The 17647-nt window shown below is 38.8% G+C and overlaps 1 protein-coding gene across 1 annotated transcript in view; it reads left to right on the top strand.

Annotated features, from left to right (window-relative positions):
• KDR (kinase insert domain receptor) overlaps positions 1–17647 on the top strand; it is a 43899-nt gene that overhangs the window by 7958 nt on the left and 18294 nt on the right. The window contains exons 4-18 of the mRNA XM_031943497.1: positions 2568–2698; positions 2977–3145; positions 3553–3692; positions 4578–4740; positions 5213–5327; positions 5426–5589; positions 7925–8081; positions 8997–9120; positions 10275–10383; positions 11199–11540; positions 12963–13109; positions 13404–13535; positions 16067–16173; positions 16609–16744; positions 17409–17513. Coding sequence (XP_031799357.1) covers positions 2568–2698; positions 2977–3145; positions 3553–3692; positions 4578–4740; positions 5213–5327; positions 5426–5589; positions 7925–8081; positions 8997–9120; positions 10275–10383; positions 11199–11540; positions 12963–13109; positions 13404–13535; positions 16067–16173; positions 16609–16744; positions 17409–17513 — 2241 coding nt within the window. The remainder of the gene's footprint in view (positions 1–2567; positions 2699–2976; positions 3146–3552; positions 3693–4577; positions 4741–5212; positions 5328–5425; positions 5590–7924; positions 8082–8996; positions 9121–10274; positions 10384–11198; positions 11541–12962; positions 13110–13403; positions 13536–16066; positions 16174–16608; positions 16745–17408; positions 17514–17647) is intronic.

Raw genomic sequence — 17647 nt, 5'->3', positions numbered from 1 at the left:
TTATTTCCTTTTGGGAGGAGACAATGAAGTAGAAGCCACTTGCCAGAGAGACTTTTAATGGCATCCAAGAGTTAATTCAGGTTCCAAGGGTACATCCTATAAGGGGAAGTTAAGCCATATTTTCATAGCATGCAGATGGAAGGTAGGATGTCCTACTAAGAAGGTCAATGCACTGTTTATTTGGGAGTTTCCTTGTCTTTCGTGGATTACTTCAAATGTCATGTCCTGTCCAAGGTTATGAATGATCCACAATGTTTTAGGAGTTGAGCTGTCCAGACCTGGGGTCATGAGGATTTACAGTGGAAAAGGGTTGTCAGGATGTTCCCCTTAAACAGCAGTTCAGTCTTGTGTCCCCATTTTTACTTCCTTAGTCTTAGACCCAATTCCCTCATAGAGGGGGTAGAGTTAGGAAGTGGGGCCCTGACCCCATCGGGTCTTCCTTTGACTTGTGTCCAGTCGAGAGACAAAAGTCAGACCTCCTGCTTTTCTGTCCTTTGCAGCTGCAGAGGAAATAGAGCTTCTCCTATTTGTGGGTGGGGGTGGGCCTGGGAAAGAGATATTTATCCTTCCTCTCATCCAGGTTTAACCGTTTCTTCATCTGCCTAGCTTGGAATCCATATTATGTTAGGTTTGAGAGGCACACCCATGTGTGAGTTTGCCATTGAGATCTGCTGGCCAGACCTCTGATCCTAACTATCCCTTTCTGAAGGGATGAGGGTGAATTGCCGTCAAAGTGTTTTGTACATTTTTTTGCTGAGGCATTTGGGATTACGTGACTTGCCCCGGGTTACACAGCTAGGAAATGTTAAATGTCTGAGACCAGATTTGAACTCAGATCCTCCTGACTTCAGGGCTAGTCCTCTCTCCACTGCACCAGCTAGCTGCCCCTCCTTTGCTAAAGTTTTGAAGGTTTGTCTTCCCTTCTCTGTTGTTTAAACTCCAAGCTCTTTGATCGCAGCAGTACTCATGTGAGTGGCAATTTTTCTGGGTGCCTGCCATCTGTAGTAGGGAAGCTCCCTTGAGTTAGGATGGAATGCTTCAACCCTCCTAATTATTAACTTAGCACAGCAGGCGGTCTGCCTTCATGGTCTTAGAATGATGCAACTTTATGATGCTCTTCTGTATCACTCCTTAAACTTGAATTTGAGATTTATCTCTTCATATATATTAAGTTCATAGATTAGTATTTACAAAAGGATTCATTTCTGCTGTTTCTACATAGAGGGCTGGAAAGAGCTAGTTCAAAAGTTTACTTTTAGTAGAGTTTAAAACATGGTATGTAAAATCCTGTAGACACTGATTTGCTTTTATTGAAAAGCTATATAGTGATCAGTTGACAAGAAAGGAAGGGAAGATAAGGGAAGTGAAGTGAATAAAGGAAGGGAAAAGAAGGAAGGGGAAGAAAAGGGAAGGGAAAGGAAGGGAAGAGCAGGAAAAGAAAGAGAAAGAAGGCAAGGGACAAGAAAAGAGCAAAGGGAAAGAGAAAGAAAAAAGAAAAGGGAGAGATGAAAATTACTTTTATGATTGATAACAGTGTGGTACAGTTCTGAAGTCAGAGGACCTTTATTCATGTCACTTAACTTTGCTGGGTTTCATTTTCCTCATCTGTGAAATGAAGAAGTTGCCCTGCATGCCCTGCGATGTCTTCCAGTCAATGGTCCTTTGCTCTTACTAAAGCTTTCTGGGGTTGTGCTCTCCTATCCCATGGACTGAGATGCTGTTTTGATAAATACTGTCACCCTGATTCTTTATCTCTCTTCTTACCTCCAAACCTTTCTGTGCCTTTGTAAGCTGTCCTATGGGACCAAGCTTTTTCATTGAAAACAAAATCGAGGATTAAGTGATATGTGGATCCTAGACAACATAGTTGGCTGTTAGGATCTAAGTGATGGATGTAGTTACCCCTTATGTTGGTAATCAGAGGAAAAAATTATAATTAGCCAATATCCTAGGTAATTAATTCACATAACCAATCAGCACATCTATTAAGTTCCTATGCTGAGTGCTGGGCATTTGAACATATAAATGAAATCATTTGTGCCCTTAAGGAGTTTACTTTCTAAGAGGTGAGGAACTACATGGTCATTTATCAGTTTATAGAGAATAAATACAGGGTAGTTTGTAAGAGAAGGAATTCTGGTTTCAAATCTTAGGTAAGACGTTTAAGGTGAAAGTTAATCCCTAAATTTTGTCTGTCTTCATTGTGCAGTTCAGAATAAATTGGGGTTGGGGTGGGAAAGATGGGGAGGAATCCGGGAAGACTTCACGTAGAAGGTCGAAATCAAATGAAATTCAGTGTCTTCATTGCCAGAGTTTGTGCAAGAGTGCTGGTTCTATTCTGGTGTTGGAGACATATCTTGAAAATCTAATTTCAGTACCTCCCAAATAAGGAGAGAAATATTAGTACTTATTATCTGGGGGGAGGGAGGAACCCTTTAAGAAATTATAATAGGGATGATAATGAAAATGGAACATTTTATTTCACAGTATCATGCCAAACTAACTCTATCATGATATATTTTAAGTGACACTCGTTAACTCACTAATGAAATGAAATATTCCTTTAGATTACAGGTCTCCATTTATTTCATCAGTAAGTGATCAGCACGGTGTCTTGTACATCAAAGAAAACAAAAACAAAACCGTTGTAATCCCATGCCTCAGTTCCATCTCAAATCTCAATGTGTCACTTTATGCAGTAAGTCCAATTTTCTTCTTTTATCTATGCTTTGTTAGGACTCTCGTTGTCTATATAAGACACAAATACTCCATATAGAGTTTTTCAATTTCACAAGGGCAATGCCCAGTAAGGGATTTAAAAGCCAGTCTAGGAAGATTAGAATAGACAATTTGTGATTTTAAAAATAGGAAATAAAAGAAGAGGTTTAATTAGAATTAAATGAAATGTATTCAGGCTAGATTTGTATAATTTTCCCTTTGGGATGCCAACTGACCATGCCATTACTGTTTCCCCAGAAGTATCCAGAAAAGAGATTTGTTCCCGATGGTGAAAAGATTTTCTGGGATAGCAAGAAAGGTTTCAGTCTTCCCAGCTACATGATAAGTTACGCAGGCATGGTCTTCTGTGAAGCAAAAATCAACGATGAAAGCTACCAGTCTCTCATGTACATCATTGCGGTAGTTGGTAAGATGACAATTACTTTCCTTATTTTTCCTACCTAATCATGATCACCAGATCATAGATTCAGAGCTGGAGGTAACCTTATAGTTTCACCTAGGCCAATCTTCTCATTTTCCAGATGAGAATTCTAAAACCCAGAGAGATCAAGTCATTTGCTCAAGTTCACACAACTCAAGAGCCTGTGGTGCCAGGGAATATCAGTCCCTACAGCATGAGTTTTTCTTAGGCTTGTCTATGATCTTGATTCTGTCTCTCAGATTCCTGGGAGGGTTTAGGATCTGGAGAAATCCCTCAGGCATCCCGAGGCATTTAAAAAGCGAGTGCCTTACTGCATCATTGGGAAAGAACATATACCCAAGTTTCAGATTTTTTTTCTCTCATCTTCTATTTTTCCAATTTACTTCCTACAGGGTACAGGATTTATGATCTGGCTCTGGATCCCCCTCACAGCGTGGAACTGGCTGTTGGAGAAAAGCTTGTTCTGAACTGCACAGCAAGGACAGAACTCAATGTGGGGATTAAATTTCATTGGGAACATCCTTCTTTGAAGGTAATGCTCACAAAGCAAACCAGATCTCCAGATACCTTGATAAGAATTCTTGGGAGGGACTCACCCTGATGAGTTGTGACAGCCTCTGGCCAGATCAGCTCTTAGAATCTCTTTAAGTTTTAAAGGGACCACAGAGCATGGAGCACCCACTGACACGGAGAAAGAGAATGAGGGAAAATTCACAGAAATTGTATTCTTCTGTTGCACTGAACATTTTTTTTCCTGCTGGAAAAATTATTTCCTCCCTTATACAAGATGAAAATCCTGTATGCTATTTTGTTATTTTGACTCTCTTTGCTCCTCTCAGGAGTTCTGAGGTGGGCAGGGGTGACATTGAGTCTTGGACTCTCTTCTTCTTGGCTGTGTCTCTCTGGCAGTTCATCTTCATCTTGCACTCATGGATAGAGCTTTTGTCCTATTTCTAATTCACCTGCTGTCGTCTAGTCCTTCTTGTCCCAAGCACGATTGTTGTCTCTATAATATTAAGGGTTCAAGACTTACTCATATCAACATTAAATAGTATTTACTGTGGGACAAGATACCTTGTAGTAAGACAAAATATATTATCACGTGAGTGGCTAGAAGCTGACCAGGTAATTCTAGGTTCTTGGGGCTTGATTTAAAGCCAGGGATATTCCAAAGTCAGCTCAATCAAGGGAAAATTGTTAAATCTTCAGTGTAAAGATTTAACCTTGGTTATTAGAGATTGCTTCAAAACGGGAGGATTTGTTTTATTGATTTCTAGATTTAAGAAAGTGATGAAGAAAATTTTAGTAATGAAGATGAAACTTAACAGTGTGCTGAGTGTACATTATGTTAAAAGAGGAGCTGGTTGTTTAACATTCACTAATAAGTCTCTGAATAAACCTTTCTCTCTCTCTTCAGTCTGAAATACGGGATTTGAAAACTCCATTGGGCAGTGACGTTAAGAAGTTTTTAAGCACCTTGACTGTAGAGCATGTAACCCGGAGTGATCAGGGCTGGTACATCTGTGAAGCATCCAGTGGGCTGATGACCAAGAAAAACAGCACATATGTCACTATCCATGGTAAGACATCCATCCCCTTGAATCGATTGAATGTTTTCCAAAAATAAAGCCTGTGGCTTTGGTTGGCCCCTGCCCCTACTGGCAAGTCATTATATGCTTTCAAGACTTTTCTAATCCCATTAGTGCTGTCTAAGTCAATGATCTCATAGAACATCATGTTACATGCTCTCAACTTGTGTTTGTAGAGTCTTTGCCTCCCTCCAGTCTTGTGATGACTAGTTCCTGGAAACTAGAACTTAAATAAATTTAGATTGGCTAAAAAACCTCGGCTGTGGGTTACCTGGATAGTACCATGATGTGCCTTTCCCTCCTAACAAGGCAGCTCAGACTGCCACATACTTGGCTTTTCATGGGAGTAATAAAAAATAAAATGAAACCAAAACAACCCACGCCAACCAATTGACATTTAAATTTCTTGCTGTTTTGTGAATATTGAAGGTTTCCAATTGTTTCCACAATTACTTTCTTGCAGAAAAGCCTTTTGTTGCCTTTCACAGTGGAATGGAATCTTTGGTGGAAGCCAAGTTGGGTGAACGGGTCAGAATCCCTGTGAAATACATGGGCTATCCCACCCCCGAAATTAAGTGGTAAATATTAGAAACCAACACCCAGTGTTATTTTTTCTAAAGGGGACCTGTTATCACATACTAAGGATGCTGGGGTTTGGTTTGTTTTTCCCTCACAGGTACAAAAATGGAAAAGCCATGGAAAGCAACCATACAGTGAAAGTTGGCCATGCTCTGACAATTACAGAAGCAAGTGAAAAGGATGCGGGAAATTATACCATTCTCCTCATCAATCCCGTTACTAAGGCGAGACACAGCCACGTGGTCTCTCTGGTGGTGAATGGTGAGCTAGAGAGCTTTGCTTTTGCTTTTTTTTAATTGTAAAGAACATCCACACCTTCCCCTTTTGGATCAGATCCCTCCCTTTGCCATCTTTTCCATAGTCTGTTTCTCAGTAGGCACTTGATAAATTCTTTCTGACTCTCATTGCCTCAGTCTACTTCTAGGAAAGATCAAGTGTTGACTTAAAGGCTAATCTAAGATAGTGGAGTGAATGCAATGAGGAGGGATGTCTATTGATCATATTCAAATTAATTTCTTATCAGAATAATATTCTGTATTATTATGTGACTGTAATATTCTGCAAATACTCAGAATGGCATTCACAGCATGATGGGAAGGAGCTTGGGAGCAATTTAGCCCAGATCATAAGATTTATACGTGGCATATAGATGTGTGCTGGTGGATTTAGGGGCAGGATTAGACTCTTTTTTTTATATTATTCATTGAATACTTTTTACTGATTTTGCTTATCAGCCATCCTAGCAACGATTCTGTATTATAGAAGGTTTCACAAATTAGCATGACCACATCGATTTCACTATAAATCATCCCTTTGTCAGAAGTCACTTTGAATTTACAGAAGAGAGAGAAGCTTTAATTTTATTGAAGGATGTGGTATTTTATGTCTTCCTTGCCCTGGCGTTATGAATTGTAATTTCTTCTCTCGATCTCCTAATCCATTCCACCCATCCTTCCTGTTGCCCCTAGTCCGGCTGTTATGTTGTGGTTCTGCTGGAGAAACCAGCTATCCCCTAGAGCCTCAGGGTTCTTAAGTTACATCACTGGGTCAGATGACAATGTTATAAGTGAGAAGAATACACAGGGCAGATGGGAAGGTTTGGAGGACCTTGGGAGTCCATGGCAGGGCCTATGGGAAGGGTTAGCAGCCTTCCTGTTTCACCAGGAAGATGGAGAGATAGTGAATGAAGTTATATTATCAGTAGTAATGCAGGGAATAATTAAAAGTATGCTCAAGTTACAAACCTTCAAAGAGGGGCAATTTAAAGGGTTTGAAATGTTGGATTGGAAGGAATCCGCAAAGTATTTCTCAGTAGGTCCCCTATCTGAAGCAATACGCAAAGTATTTCTCAGTAGGTCCCCTATCTGAAGCAAGGGATCAGGCTTGGGGAAGTAGATAAAAAAGAGGATGGTACATTATGCTTATGTAATGCTTTCTGTTTTCCACTTTTTCACATCCCTTATCTCATTTGATCCTCCCTAACTTAGTAAGGAGAGCAAGGATCCTTATCATTCCTATTTTACAAATGAGTGAATTTGTGGCAGAGTGAGTTAAGTAGTTTTCCTGAATTTTTCTTGTTAATTGTGAGTTTAGAAGAATCAGAGAGGAGAGTTCTGGTTATCTGCCTCCTAGTCCAGGTATAGATATAATTTTATATTTTACATATAAATACATACATATATATATATATAAATTTTAACACATGTCCACATATACATACATATATATATATATATATATATATATATATATATATATATATGAATTTGGGTAAATCAATTAATTCATTGGTTCCCAGTTTTCTCATTTATTCAATATCTCAAAAGTCTTAGTGCAGTTTTAAGTTTTAATAACTTCAGAAGCAGAAGGATTACACTTTGATAAAAACAAAAACAACCCAACACTTGAAAGATCATTTGTTTACATTTCAAAATATTATTATGTTTCTCATTAAAATTCAAAACAATCCCCATTTTATGCTAGAGGCAACTCTAGATCAGTGTTGTCAAATACAGACGTCAACACTCCCAAGTGTAACCCAAACTAAATTAAAATATAATTGGGGAATATTAACAAAATAAATAAAAATACAGAGTCTATAGATAACACACAGTTTTCTAAGTCACTATGTGGCCACAGGGATATTTATTTATGGTTTAATGGTCTCCATTTCTGTTTGAATTTGACTTAAACTTTAAAATTTTATTATTCAAAATCCACAAAACCAAATAAGGAGTAAAAATCTCGAATTTTTAAGTGATGCTTTTGTAAGTTTATAGCATTTCTACTTCTGAAATAATTAAAGTTTAAAACGTCACTGACACTTGAAACACCACACACACAGATAAAGGGATATGTGCGAGGAGCGTTCAAGACTATTGAGTCTGCTGAACTTGTCTTTTCAATTGTGTTTCTGGAAAATATGGCAACTCCAAAAGATAAGTTCAGGAGACCACTTGGCAATCCTTAACAAAAGATAAAATCAACCACCTTCTTAAAAAAAAAAAAATGAAATAGTCATTAGTTGTTCAAAACCTCTTCCTTGCCTTCCTAAGGCTGATGAGCTGCTCCTGACCTTCATTTTTCTTCTTTCTAGTTCCACCCCAGATTGGTGAGAAATCTCTGATTGCCCCAGTGGATTCCTACCATTATGGCTCAATGCAAACCCTGACGTGTACTGTTTATGCCGTCCCTCCACCACTCCACATCCATTGGTACTGGCAGCTGGAAGAAGCATGCACTTACAACCCTGGGTAAGTACAACCCAGCCGCTTGATTGTCTTTTGGCTTACGTTTTCCTTGGCTAAAATTGCCCCATCCCGGCAGCTGGTACGATTGCACTGAGCTCTGTTTGCTTAGTCACTGACTCTAGGTTCCCCCCTTTTATTAATTGCTTTTTGTCCCTATAATCCACTTCGGGATCAGCTGGTCCTCTGCCTGTCTGGGAAGATGAAAGTCTCTCCATCTCTCTCCTCAGGAGGCCCTTACCTCTTTACCAAACACAGGATATTTTCGATTTATGCTCCTTGCTAATCTCCCTGTTTCTTCTTACGCTAATAAGTTGCTGAATATGATGCCCCCTCTTATCTGAGAAAGCCCATCCCCAAGAGGAAGTGTGCTGATTGATGTTTGGGAATGAGGGAAAGAGCTCCAGCCCTCAGTGGCTTGCTTATCAGGCTCCAACACAAGGCCAGACATCCTTAGGAAAAAAAAAAAGCCATCCCAAACCCAACAGCCCCTACCACCACCCTATGTCTTCCACTTCCTGTTGTTGTTTTTGAAATGACCACGGCTAGCTTCTTCCTCAGCTGCTTGATCATTTCCTACACAAAGGCCACTGTCCTCAAGAAATTCCTAAAGGAGCCCGGTGGTTTTCAGTCTCCTTGCCTTCCTTTGAACTAAATTAACTTGAATTGTCCAGTCTCTCCAATTTATGAATGAAGGTTTGTTCCCAAAATAGCCGCTTCCCTTCAGTATCCTGGAAGGATCGACCTCAGCCCAATTGCTAGAACACTTTCCTCTGGTTCTGGAAGTCTGATTTGGAGTTGGCACAGAGGTCTTGGAATACGAGGGATCCATTTAAAAGGCTTCTAGGAACATGCCCACCAAGCCGTGGTTCTGTTTCCTGCCCAGTGATCATGACCCAGTCCCACTTTTGTCTCTTTCAGTCAATCTGGCTTAGTGACAGAGCCCTACGTCTGCAAGGAGTGGAAGAGCATGGAGGATCTCAGTGGGGGGAATCCCATCGAAATAACCAAGAATCAATTTGTCATGATCGATGAAAAAAACAAAGTGAGTTGAAAGGGCTTGGATTTGAATGTCTGTCTTTTGTTATTGAACTCAATTGACATATATTTATTGGGCATTTACCATTGAGCACTGGGAATTCAAAGACAAAACCAAAAACTTGTGGCTTCCCTCGTGGGAAGTACACACATTCTACCGGATCAACATTGCACCAGGGATAGATTAATAATCAGATTTGTTGGAAGATTAATTACTATTTTAAGCAAAGTCTTAAAATGTTTTAAACCGACACAGAGCTTGTCACTGGTCCTTTCCACTTTTTGGAATCTGTTACAATTTATGCCCCAGAGAAGAATCTTCAAGAACCCCAAATCTCTTCCCTGTCACAATGAGATAGCAGGGAGTTAGTTCCCTTTCCAAAATTAGCTGAATAATGGCCAGATTTTCCACTCCTTTTTATTCTCTGTGGATAATCTGAGGCAATGTCATTGTTATTCTAAGTTTAAGTGTATTTGCTAATGTCAGACTTGTAAACATTTCTATAATTTAAAAAAAAATATAATAGAAATAGAGATAGTGTGGGGTAGTTGATAATGTACTAGGATTATAATCAAGAAAATACATTCACATCTTATCCTTGACATTTACTAGCTGTGTGACTGGGTAAATGACTTAATTTCTATGTGCTTTTAGTCTACTCCCTAGAATTTACATAATAAGTTATCAACAGATTGCAATCACCAATGGAGAAGAGTATCCTAATATTGGGAGTTCCCTACCTGAATGAAATGATGGGCCCATTGAGTGTATTTTTTTTTTATCATGATCTACTCCAATATAATGGAATCCTTTATGATACCATATATGTGAATAGACTGTGCAGTGGTCATAGTACCACAAATATGTACAAATTAACTTTTACCCTGAATATTCACATATTTCAGTGGCTTTTGACTCTTGGGGAGTTTCCTCCACCGAGACACTGAAGGGATTTGTCATTTCCTTCAGCAGCTCATTTTACAGATGAGGAAACTGAGGCAAACAAGTAATTTGCCAAAGATCACACAGCTAGTAAATGTCAGAGACCAGACTGAATTTAGGAAAATGAATCTTCCTGAATCAAAGCCCAGCCTTCTATCATCGCACCTCCTATGGTCTTTGGCAGATACAGAATATGAAACTGTTTGCTTCTCCCACAGACTGTAAGCACCCTGGTGGTTCAAGCTGCAAATGTGTCATCCCTGTACAAATGTGAAGCTGTCAACAAAGTAGGACGCAGCGAGAGGATTATCTCCTTCCATGTGACAAGTGAGCATATAGCACGTGTGTGTGTGTGTGTGTGTGTGTGTGTGTGTGTGTGTTGGAGGGAGAGGACAGATCTCCATTGAAAGGAGATGGGAGGTTAGGTCACTTTTTTAATCACTTCTCAATAATAGAGGCTCCATTGCAGGAAAACTTTGTCACTTTTTCAAAGATGAGACTTATCTAGTTCTTACATAGAAAATAAACTATTCAATTCAGTCTATAAATAGCAACTGTAGAATTCACACACATTCATTGATAGAGATATTACACTGACCAAATTAAAAAAAAATCTGTTTCTAAAAGATTTGTATTTCAAGGCAAAACTAGAGATTTGGTAACTCTCTGGCTAATAAAAACTAAGTAATTTAGGCCCCAAACTCACTTTAAGGATGTGGGACTAGAGTGTCATCAGCATTGCAAGGATCTCTGATTTCATCCTTATGACGGCGCTACCCACCGGTGTGGAGCATACCTCATACCTTGTGGTCTTTGTGAGCTGCTGTAGTTGAAAAATTCACTACCTGGAGGCCAAATTGTGAATGCTCTGAATCTAACCAGGCTGATCTCTGCACAACCAACTAAGAGTTTGTCACTGGTTCTTTCTGCTCTGTAGATTTGTACCGATTGGAAAATCTTCAAGAATTCAAATCTCCCTGTCACAGTGGGAGAGCAAGGAGTTGGTTCCCTTTCTAAAATTAGCTGAATAATGGCCAGATCTTCCACTCCCTTTTGTTCTCTGTGGACAATCTGAGGCGATATCATTGTATTATTCTAAGTTTAAGTGTATTTGCTAATGATGGAATTTTTTTTAATTTCAGGGGGTCTTGAAATTAACTTTCAACCTGGCAATCAGCCCACCGAGCAGGAGAATGTATCTTTGGGGTGCACTGCAGAAAAATCCACATTCGAGAATCTCACATGGTACAAAATCAGCCCGAGAGCTTCTCAGGAGCACCTGGGAGAGCTCCCCATGCCCGTCTGCAAGAGCTTGGACGCCCTTGTGAAGATGAATGCCACAGTGATCTCCAACAGCACAAGCGACATTGTGACCCTGGAGCTGTGGAACGTCTCGCTGCAAGACCAGGGGGACTATGTCTGCTTGGCTCAAGACAAGAAGACCAAGAAGAGACACTGCATGGTTAAGCATCTCACTGTGCAAGGTATGGAGCCGGTCATTTCCCACAACATCCTGCATAGAGAGCTCCCATCACAGGCAGTGCTTTGCTAAATACCTAACCCTCCCTGCCATCTGGATCCATTCTGTAGCATCTTGGAGCACCCCCCAAAGCGGATTGTAAGGGTTTTTATAGGGCTTGTTTCGTTCCATATGTGCCATCTTCTGGCTTGGCAATATTAGGCAATACTAGTGATGTAAGACCGGAAGATCTCTTCCTCTGCCGGGGTAGGAAGCTCATTGAATACTGTGATGATTCAGTGTTGGCTTATACTGGAAAAGGGGAATTGCTTCCCAGGGAATAGGAAGTGCTGCTTTGCTGGTCCCCTGCAAAAGCCTTTGTCAACATGGCCCCAAGTGCGATGGAGGGAATAGAATGATCATTCTGGGTGTTCTGAGGAGTTAGTGTACAGCCCTTGCAGAGTCCAGAGACCATGTGCTGAGTTACATTCAGCTCATGTCATATTGTGAAGTAGCTAGAGTTTGCCTTTGTAACCCCTTCCTCCTTCACCTTTTTTTCCCTCCAATGTCCCCCTTTTCCCAAGTACTCTTTGTTCTTACATATCCCTTTTTGTCTAGCAGAGATTCTGTCCCAGCTAGTAAGTGTCTCAGACTGGATTTGAACCCTGATTCCAGGCCAGCACTCTATTATTGAACACATTCATCTTTCAAATTTTGTTGTACACTTAAGCAGAGACCAAAAGTTCCCATTTTTCTTACGCAAACATCTCCCCGATACTTGAGTCTTTTGGTTGCATGTGTGCCGGGCAGGATTTAGAACTGCCCTCTTGTTTGTTTCTCTCCACTGGAGACTTTACGGGGACATCTATAACTTCATCAATCACAAACTGAGTTTGTGCCATAAAGAGTGGGATTTTCAGGAAAACACCAGCATTTAGAAATGATATTAAGACGTACCTCTGATTATCACCCATATTGTAGTGTGGCCCAGGCAATTTCCAACTTGCTTAGCCCTAGATTGTTGACATGTCTTCGCTCTGTATATGTGTTGCCCTCTTGGCAGATTTCCTTTTGTAGGGAAAAAGAGTACTATAGAGTTCCAAGAATACTCAGAGGAGAAATTTCCTAAGGACAGATGTAGGTGACATTGGACATGTGGGATGAGGATGTTATTTTTAACTATAATTCCATAATTTTTCTAAAACATTCCTGTTAACACAATTTATTATTAGTTAGGATTTGTTTAGTAAAAACTCAACATTCAGCTGCAAAGCCTCATGCATTATAAATGCTTAATTAATGTTGATTGGATTGGATTGAATTAAGTATTCACAAAGAATCATCAAGAAGCTGAAAGCAAAAAACATAAATGTGTGTATATATATAATTTATATATATATATGTGTGTGTGTGTGTGTGTCTGTACAATTTTATTTAATACTAATAGAGCGTGCAGCACCTATGATCACAGGAAGTGTGGAGAACCAGACAACCAACATCGGTGAAACCCTTGAAGTTTCTTGCTCAGTTTCTGGAATCCCTCCTCCACAGATTACATGGTTTAAAGATAATGAAACTCTTGTTGAGGACTCAGGTGAGTAGTACCTTTTTGTTCTACTTTTCTTGCTGTATTTTTCCAGATGAAGTTATCAAAACTTTTTTCATTTGGTGATTTCTTTCTTTCTTCCTTTTTTAAAAAATAAAATTCTTTTTTTTCTAGTGTGTACTGGACTAACTCATTGAAATGCTCATTAGAATGCTCATTGACAGTAGTCAAAATCTGAACCTAAAAAACAGTAACTGATTTTTGTTCCTTGAGGGAAGAGGTCAAAAATCAGGCATTAAACATCAACCTAAATAAGAATGACTATTTTACTCCAACCCTCAGGAATTGTATTAAAAGATGGGAACCAAAACCTAACTATTCGCCGGGTACAGAAAGAAGATGGAGGTCTCTACACCTGCCAAGCCTGTAATGTCCTTGGATGCGTGAAAGCGGAGACCCTCATCATGGTAGAAGGTCAGTGGGAAGTTTCTGAGGCTTTTTTTCTCCCATTTTTCTAGAATTAGATCCAGTCTTATGATATTCCTTAAGCCTTCCTATTCTCACTGGGGAAACAATATTAGCCAGACCTAGTATCTTCTTTCATTTGTTGTATTAATGATAAACGTAAATTCACTTTGGGAAGAGAAAGAAGTTCACTATCTTATGAGGATATCTGTAAAAAGAATACTTTATATTCGTAAAGATGGTGTAGCTTAGAGAGAAACAGATTTTTTTATGATTTCCACTGGGCTAAATCTTATTAAAATTGAATTATAGAAGTGACAGCTTAAAGATCCTAAATGAAATCCATACTTTCAGATACAGCCAACATGTACATTTTGACCATATGTATATTTCCAGGGAATTTTAATTTATTTTGGGTGGGGGGAGTGATGGAAGAGAGTAGAAAAGATAGTGATAGTGACATCAAAGAAAAAAAAGATTTATGAAGGAACTTAAAATATGCAAAACAGAAGGAAGTTCAAAAGGAAATATTGCAAGAAGAACCAATGTTGATATGACAGTGTTATACTGAATATATACCTTTAAAAACAGCCTAAGAGGGATGCACAATTGCATATGCAATTTTTAGGAGATCTTTGCATATGGGTATACTGTGCATGTTCATAATTTTAAATAGTTCTGACATTTTTATAAGATAAGCACAGCTTTCTGGGATTTCAGATTAAAAATCTCATTAATGTATCTCTTCATAACCCATCCAATCAATAAAAAGTATTACATAAATATTAATATATCTATAAGGAATTATTCTGCAAGGACTTAGAGAATAGAGTAGTAACCAATAAGTTGTTCATTGATTTTTTTGGAATTGTTTTAATTTTTGATTAAAAATATAGTTCTAGTTCTGTAGTTTTTAAATGAATAGCGACCTGCTTCATTAATGGTAGTTTCCACTTTGAAAATTCCTACTCTTATGAAACCTCATGTCTGTACCAAAAAACTCAAACTGAAATGAAAAATAGGAGTACCCATTAGTCTTCCAATAATACTTCACTTTCTCATATAAATATTTCAGTTAACATAAACCATACTTCAAAGTATACATTAGCCATGTTGCCATTACCTATCAGTATTTATTTTGTTAACTATTACTTGTTTATCTTTCAGCTATCTCCTTGCTGCCCTCAGTCATTTTCATAGCTTATGCCCCAGTTTGTTTTCAGTCTGTACTTAGCTGATAATAAAGGTAGTAATTGCTTCCTTATCACCCTTTTCTAATTACTCCTAGATTGAAAGTTTCAACTAACTCTTAAATTTTCCATTTCTTTAAGGTTTTTTTATTTTATAGAGCAGTGGTCTCTAAAATGCCTTCATAGGACATCCACATCAGTAAAACATTTTTGAGCAAGAATCCTTAATGCATATACTAGTCTATTTATAAATTATATGTACATGCAGAACTGTGCTAATATATGTAAGAAAACTTCCCACCAAAAAAAAAAAGAAATTCCAAAACAATGAAATAAAATGGAAATATTTTATCCTAGAGTTAATAGGGAACTACTGGAGTTTATGAAATAGAAGACTGATGTGATCAGACTAGTGCTGAAGGAAGGAAGGAAGGAAGGAAGGAAGGAAGGAAGGAAGGAAGGAAGGAAGGAAGGGAAGGGAAGGAGGTGGAAGGGATTGATTCCAATTGATATTCACCCCTTGGGTGGTGGTGTGCATTATACCATTTTAACAACCACCCTCCAACAGTACCCAGGTTTTACCTAGATTGTCCTTTATCATCCTCACTCAGCTCCTCCTCTTACTTCTAGAAGCTTTGGAATAAGGAAACACTTCCTAAGAATTAAAGCTATCCCTAAAGAGAATGGCCACCTCAGAAAGTGACAGTGTTTTCTCCTCAGGCAAAGACTTAGTCTACTTTTTGGACATATACTTGATATAGGCTAGACTAGACCTCTGGGAATCTCTTCTATTTTTAAAGCTGTGTGAGTTCTGAATGCCTACTCCTTAAGGATAGTTAATGAGTTCCCAGTTGTTCTGATTTATTCATTCAGGCTCCTACTCCCCCATCAGTGACTCCTTTCACTTACACCAGACCCTGATCCTAAAGGGTCTAAAAAATTTAAAAAATCACAATAAATCAAAATATAGGTAACAAAGTAAACCTGATTTATTTTTCCTTTACTCTTTAATTCAGTATCAGTCTTTTCAACATTTTCTATATTTAAATCTTTTGTGATATTTTATATTTATCTCTAATCACTGAATGACTTCATTTTTGGATTCCTTATTACTGACAGTTTCCTTGCATACTCAGTGTCTTTTGCCATCTTTTCCATTTACATTTGTGGGGCTTTGTTAAAATTAGCCAGTCTTGTAAACTGTCCCTGTTTTCTCTCTTGTTCAACACCTTTATTAGCATTTAACTTTTAAAATTTAAGCACATTAAATAACTCAGATCAATATGCATAGAGATATACATCCGTGACTTTTCTGCACTTTCTGATATATCCAATTGTTTTTTTTTCCAGGTGCTCAGGAAAAGACAAACCTGGAGCTCATTATTCTGGTTGGCACAGCAGTAATTGCCATGTTCTTTTGGCTGCTTCTTGTCATCATCCTCCGGACCATTAAACGGGTAACAAAACCATTTTCCTTCTGTCCCATATACATTGGTTTTTCCTGACAAATGGAAACTGACTGGGGTTCTTTGTGTTGTTTCTTGCCATTGTTGTTGAATCAACAGGGACATTTTTCTTTCAATGCCTTGTCATTCTTGCCTAGTTTCCTAAGGACTTAGCCCCTAGGCTTTAATTGATAGAGGCCAATAGAGGGGAAATATGCTTACACTGTCTTCAGTTATTAAGACTCGAGCACTTAATTATGAGCCCTGTGGGAGCAGGAGGGCACTCTAGCACTACGGCGCTAGGAGAGCATTGTGATGGCTTTCAATCTCAGTGAATTTTCACTGGGAAATGAAGCATTGGGAATGTGACCACCCACAACTACTACCACAACCCAACGCGCACAATAAAATGTGGTGTATGTGACAGGAAAGAGTCATTTTTTCCAGGCCAATGGAGGGGAACTAAAGACTGGATACTTGTCCATCATCATGGATCCTGATGAGCTCCCCTTGGATGAGCACTGTGAGCGCCTTCCCTATGATGCTAGCAAGTGGGAATTCCCCAGAGACCGGCTGAAGTTAGGTGAGTTTCCACGTAATATTAATTGGAGATAAAATTGATCAGATGGCATTCTCTAAGAATGAAGCTCGACAGAGGATCCATCTACATAGTGTCAGGAGAAGGCTGTCCAAAAGACAAGGAATATGTAAATCTGGGTTAGGGATATTTGTTCCTTTGGATTAATAGTCTAGAAGCATATGCTAAATGCTTACTATGTTCTAGTTATTATATCAACTGCTAGGTATACAATGAAAAGCAAAAGTACAAAAATGTACAGCAAATAGTACAGCAAAAAGAAAAGCCCTTAAGGGACTTACAGTCTAATGGTGGGGATAACATTGAAATCAATGTAGAGACTAGATGGGAGCATTCAATTATCTGAACAATAATCATGTGAAAGAGGGACTGGATTTTTTTTTTTTCTGAAGCAGCAGAGACTTTAGGTTAATATCAGCTAAAACTTCCTAATGACCAGAACTGTCCAAAGTAGAAAGAATTACCTTATTAGGTAATGACTCCTGCATTACAAAGGTCTTTAAATAGAAAACAGATGACCAGTTAAAGCTGTTGGGAAGGGGTTTCTTTCTTTGACCAGATAGGGATCAGATTATCCTTTCCATCCCTAATTTCTATAGTCCATTCCTTGAGTGATTTGACCCAAATCTGTATCACCTTTTGATTCTAGGTAAACCTCTTGGTCGTGGTGCCTTTGGCCAAGTAATGGAGGCTGACGCTTTTGGAATCGACAAGACAGCGACATGTAGAACAGTCGCTGTCAAAATGCTAAAAGGTAAGAATAGAATAATATTATGATACTTTCCACCATTTTCTTTGTTCATTCTATAAATCAGAAGACAATGTGGGCAGCTAAGGTTCCTGCAGTAGAGAGCCCCTAGTGCCACTTAGAGAAAACCATCTAGGGGA

The sequence above is a fragment of the Sarcophilus harrisii genome, chromosome 6 (assembly GCF_902635505.1).
Source record: "Sarcophilus harrisii chromosome 6, mSarHar1.11, whole genome shotgun sequence".
Taxonomy (NCBI): domain Eukaryota; kingdom Metazoa; phylum Chordata; class Mammalia; order Dasyuromorphia; family Dasyuridae; genus Sarcophilus; species Sarcophilus harrisii.
The sequence above is the reverse complement of the archived record's forward strand: the minus strand, read 5'-3'. Positions and strand labels throughout refer to the sequence as shown.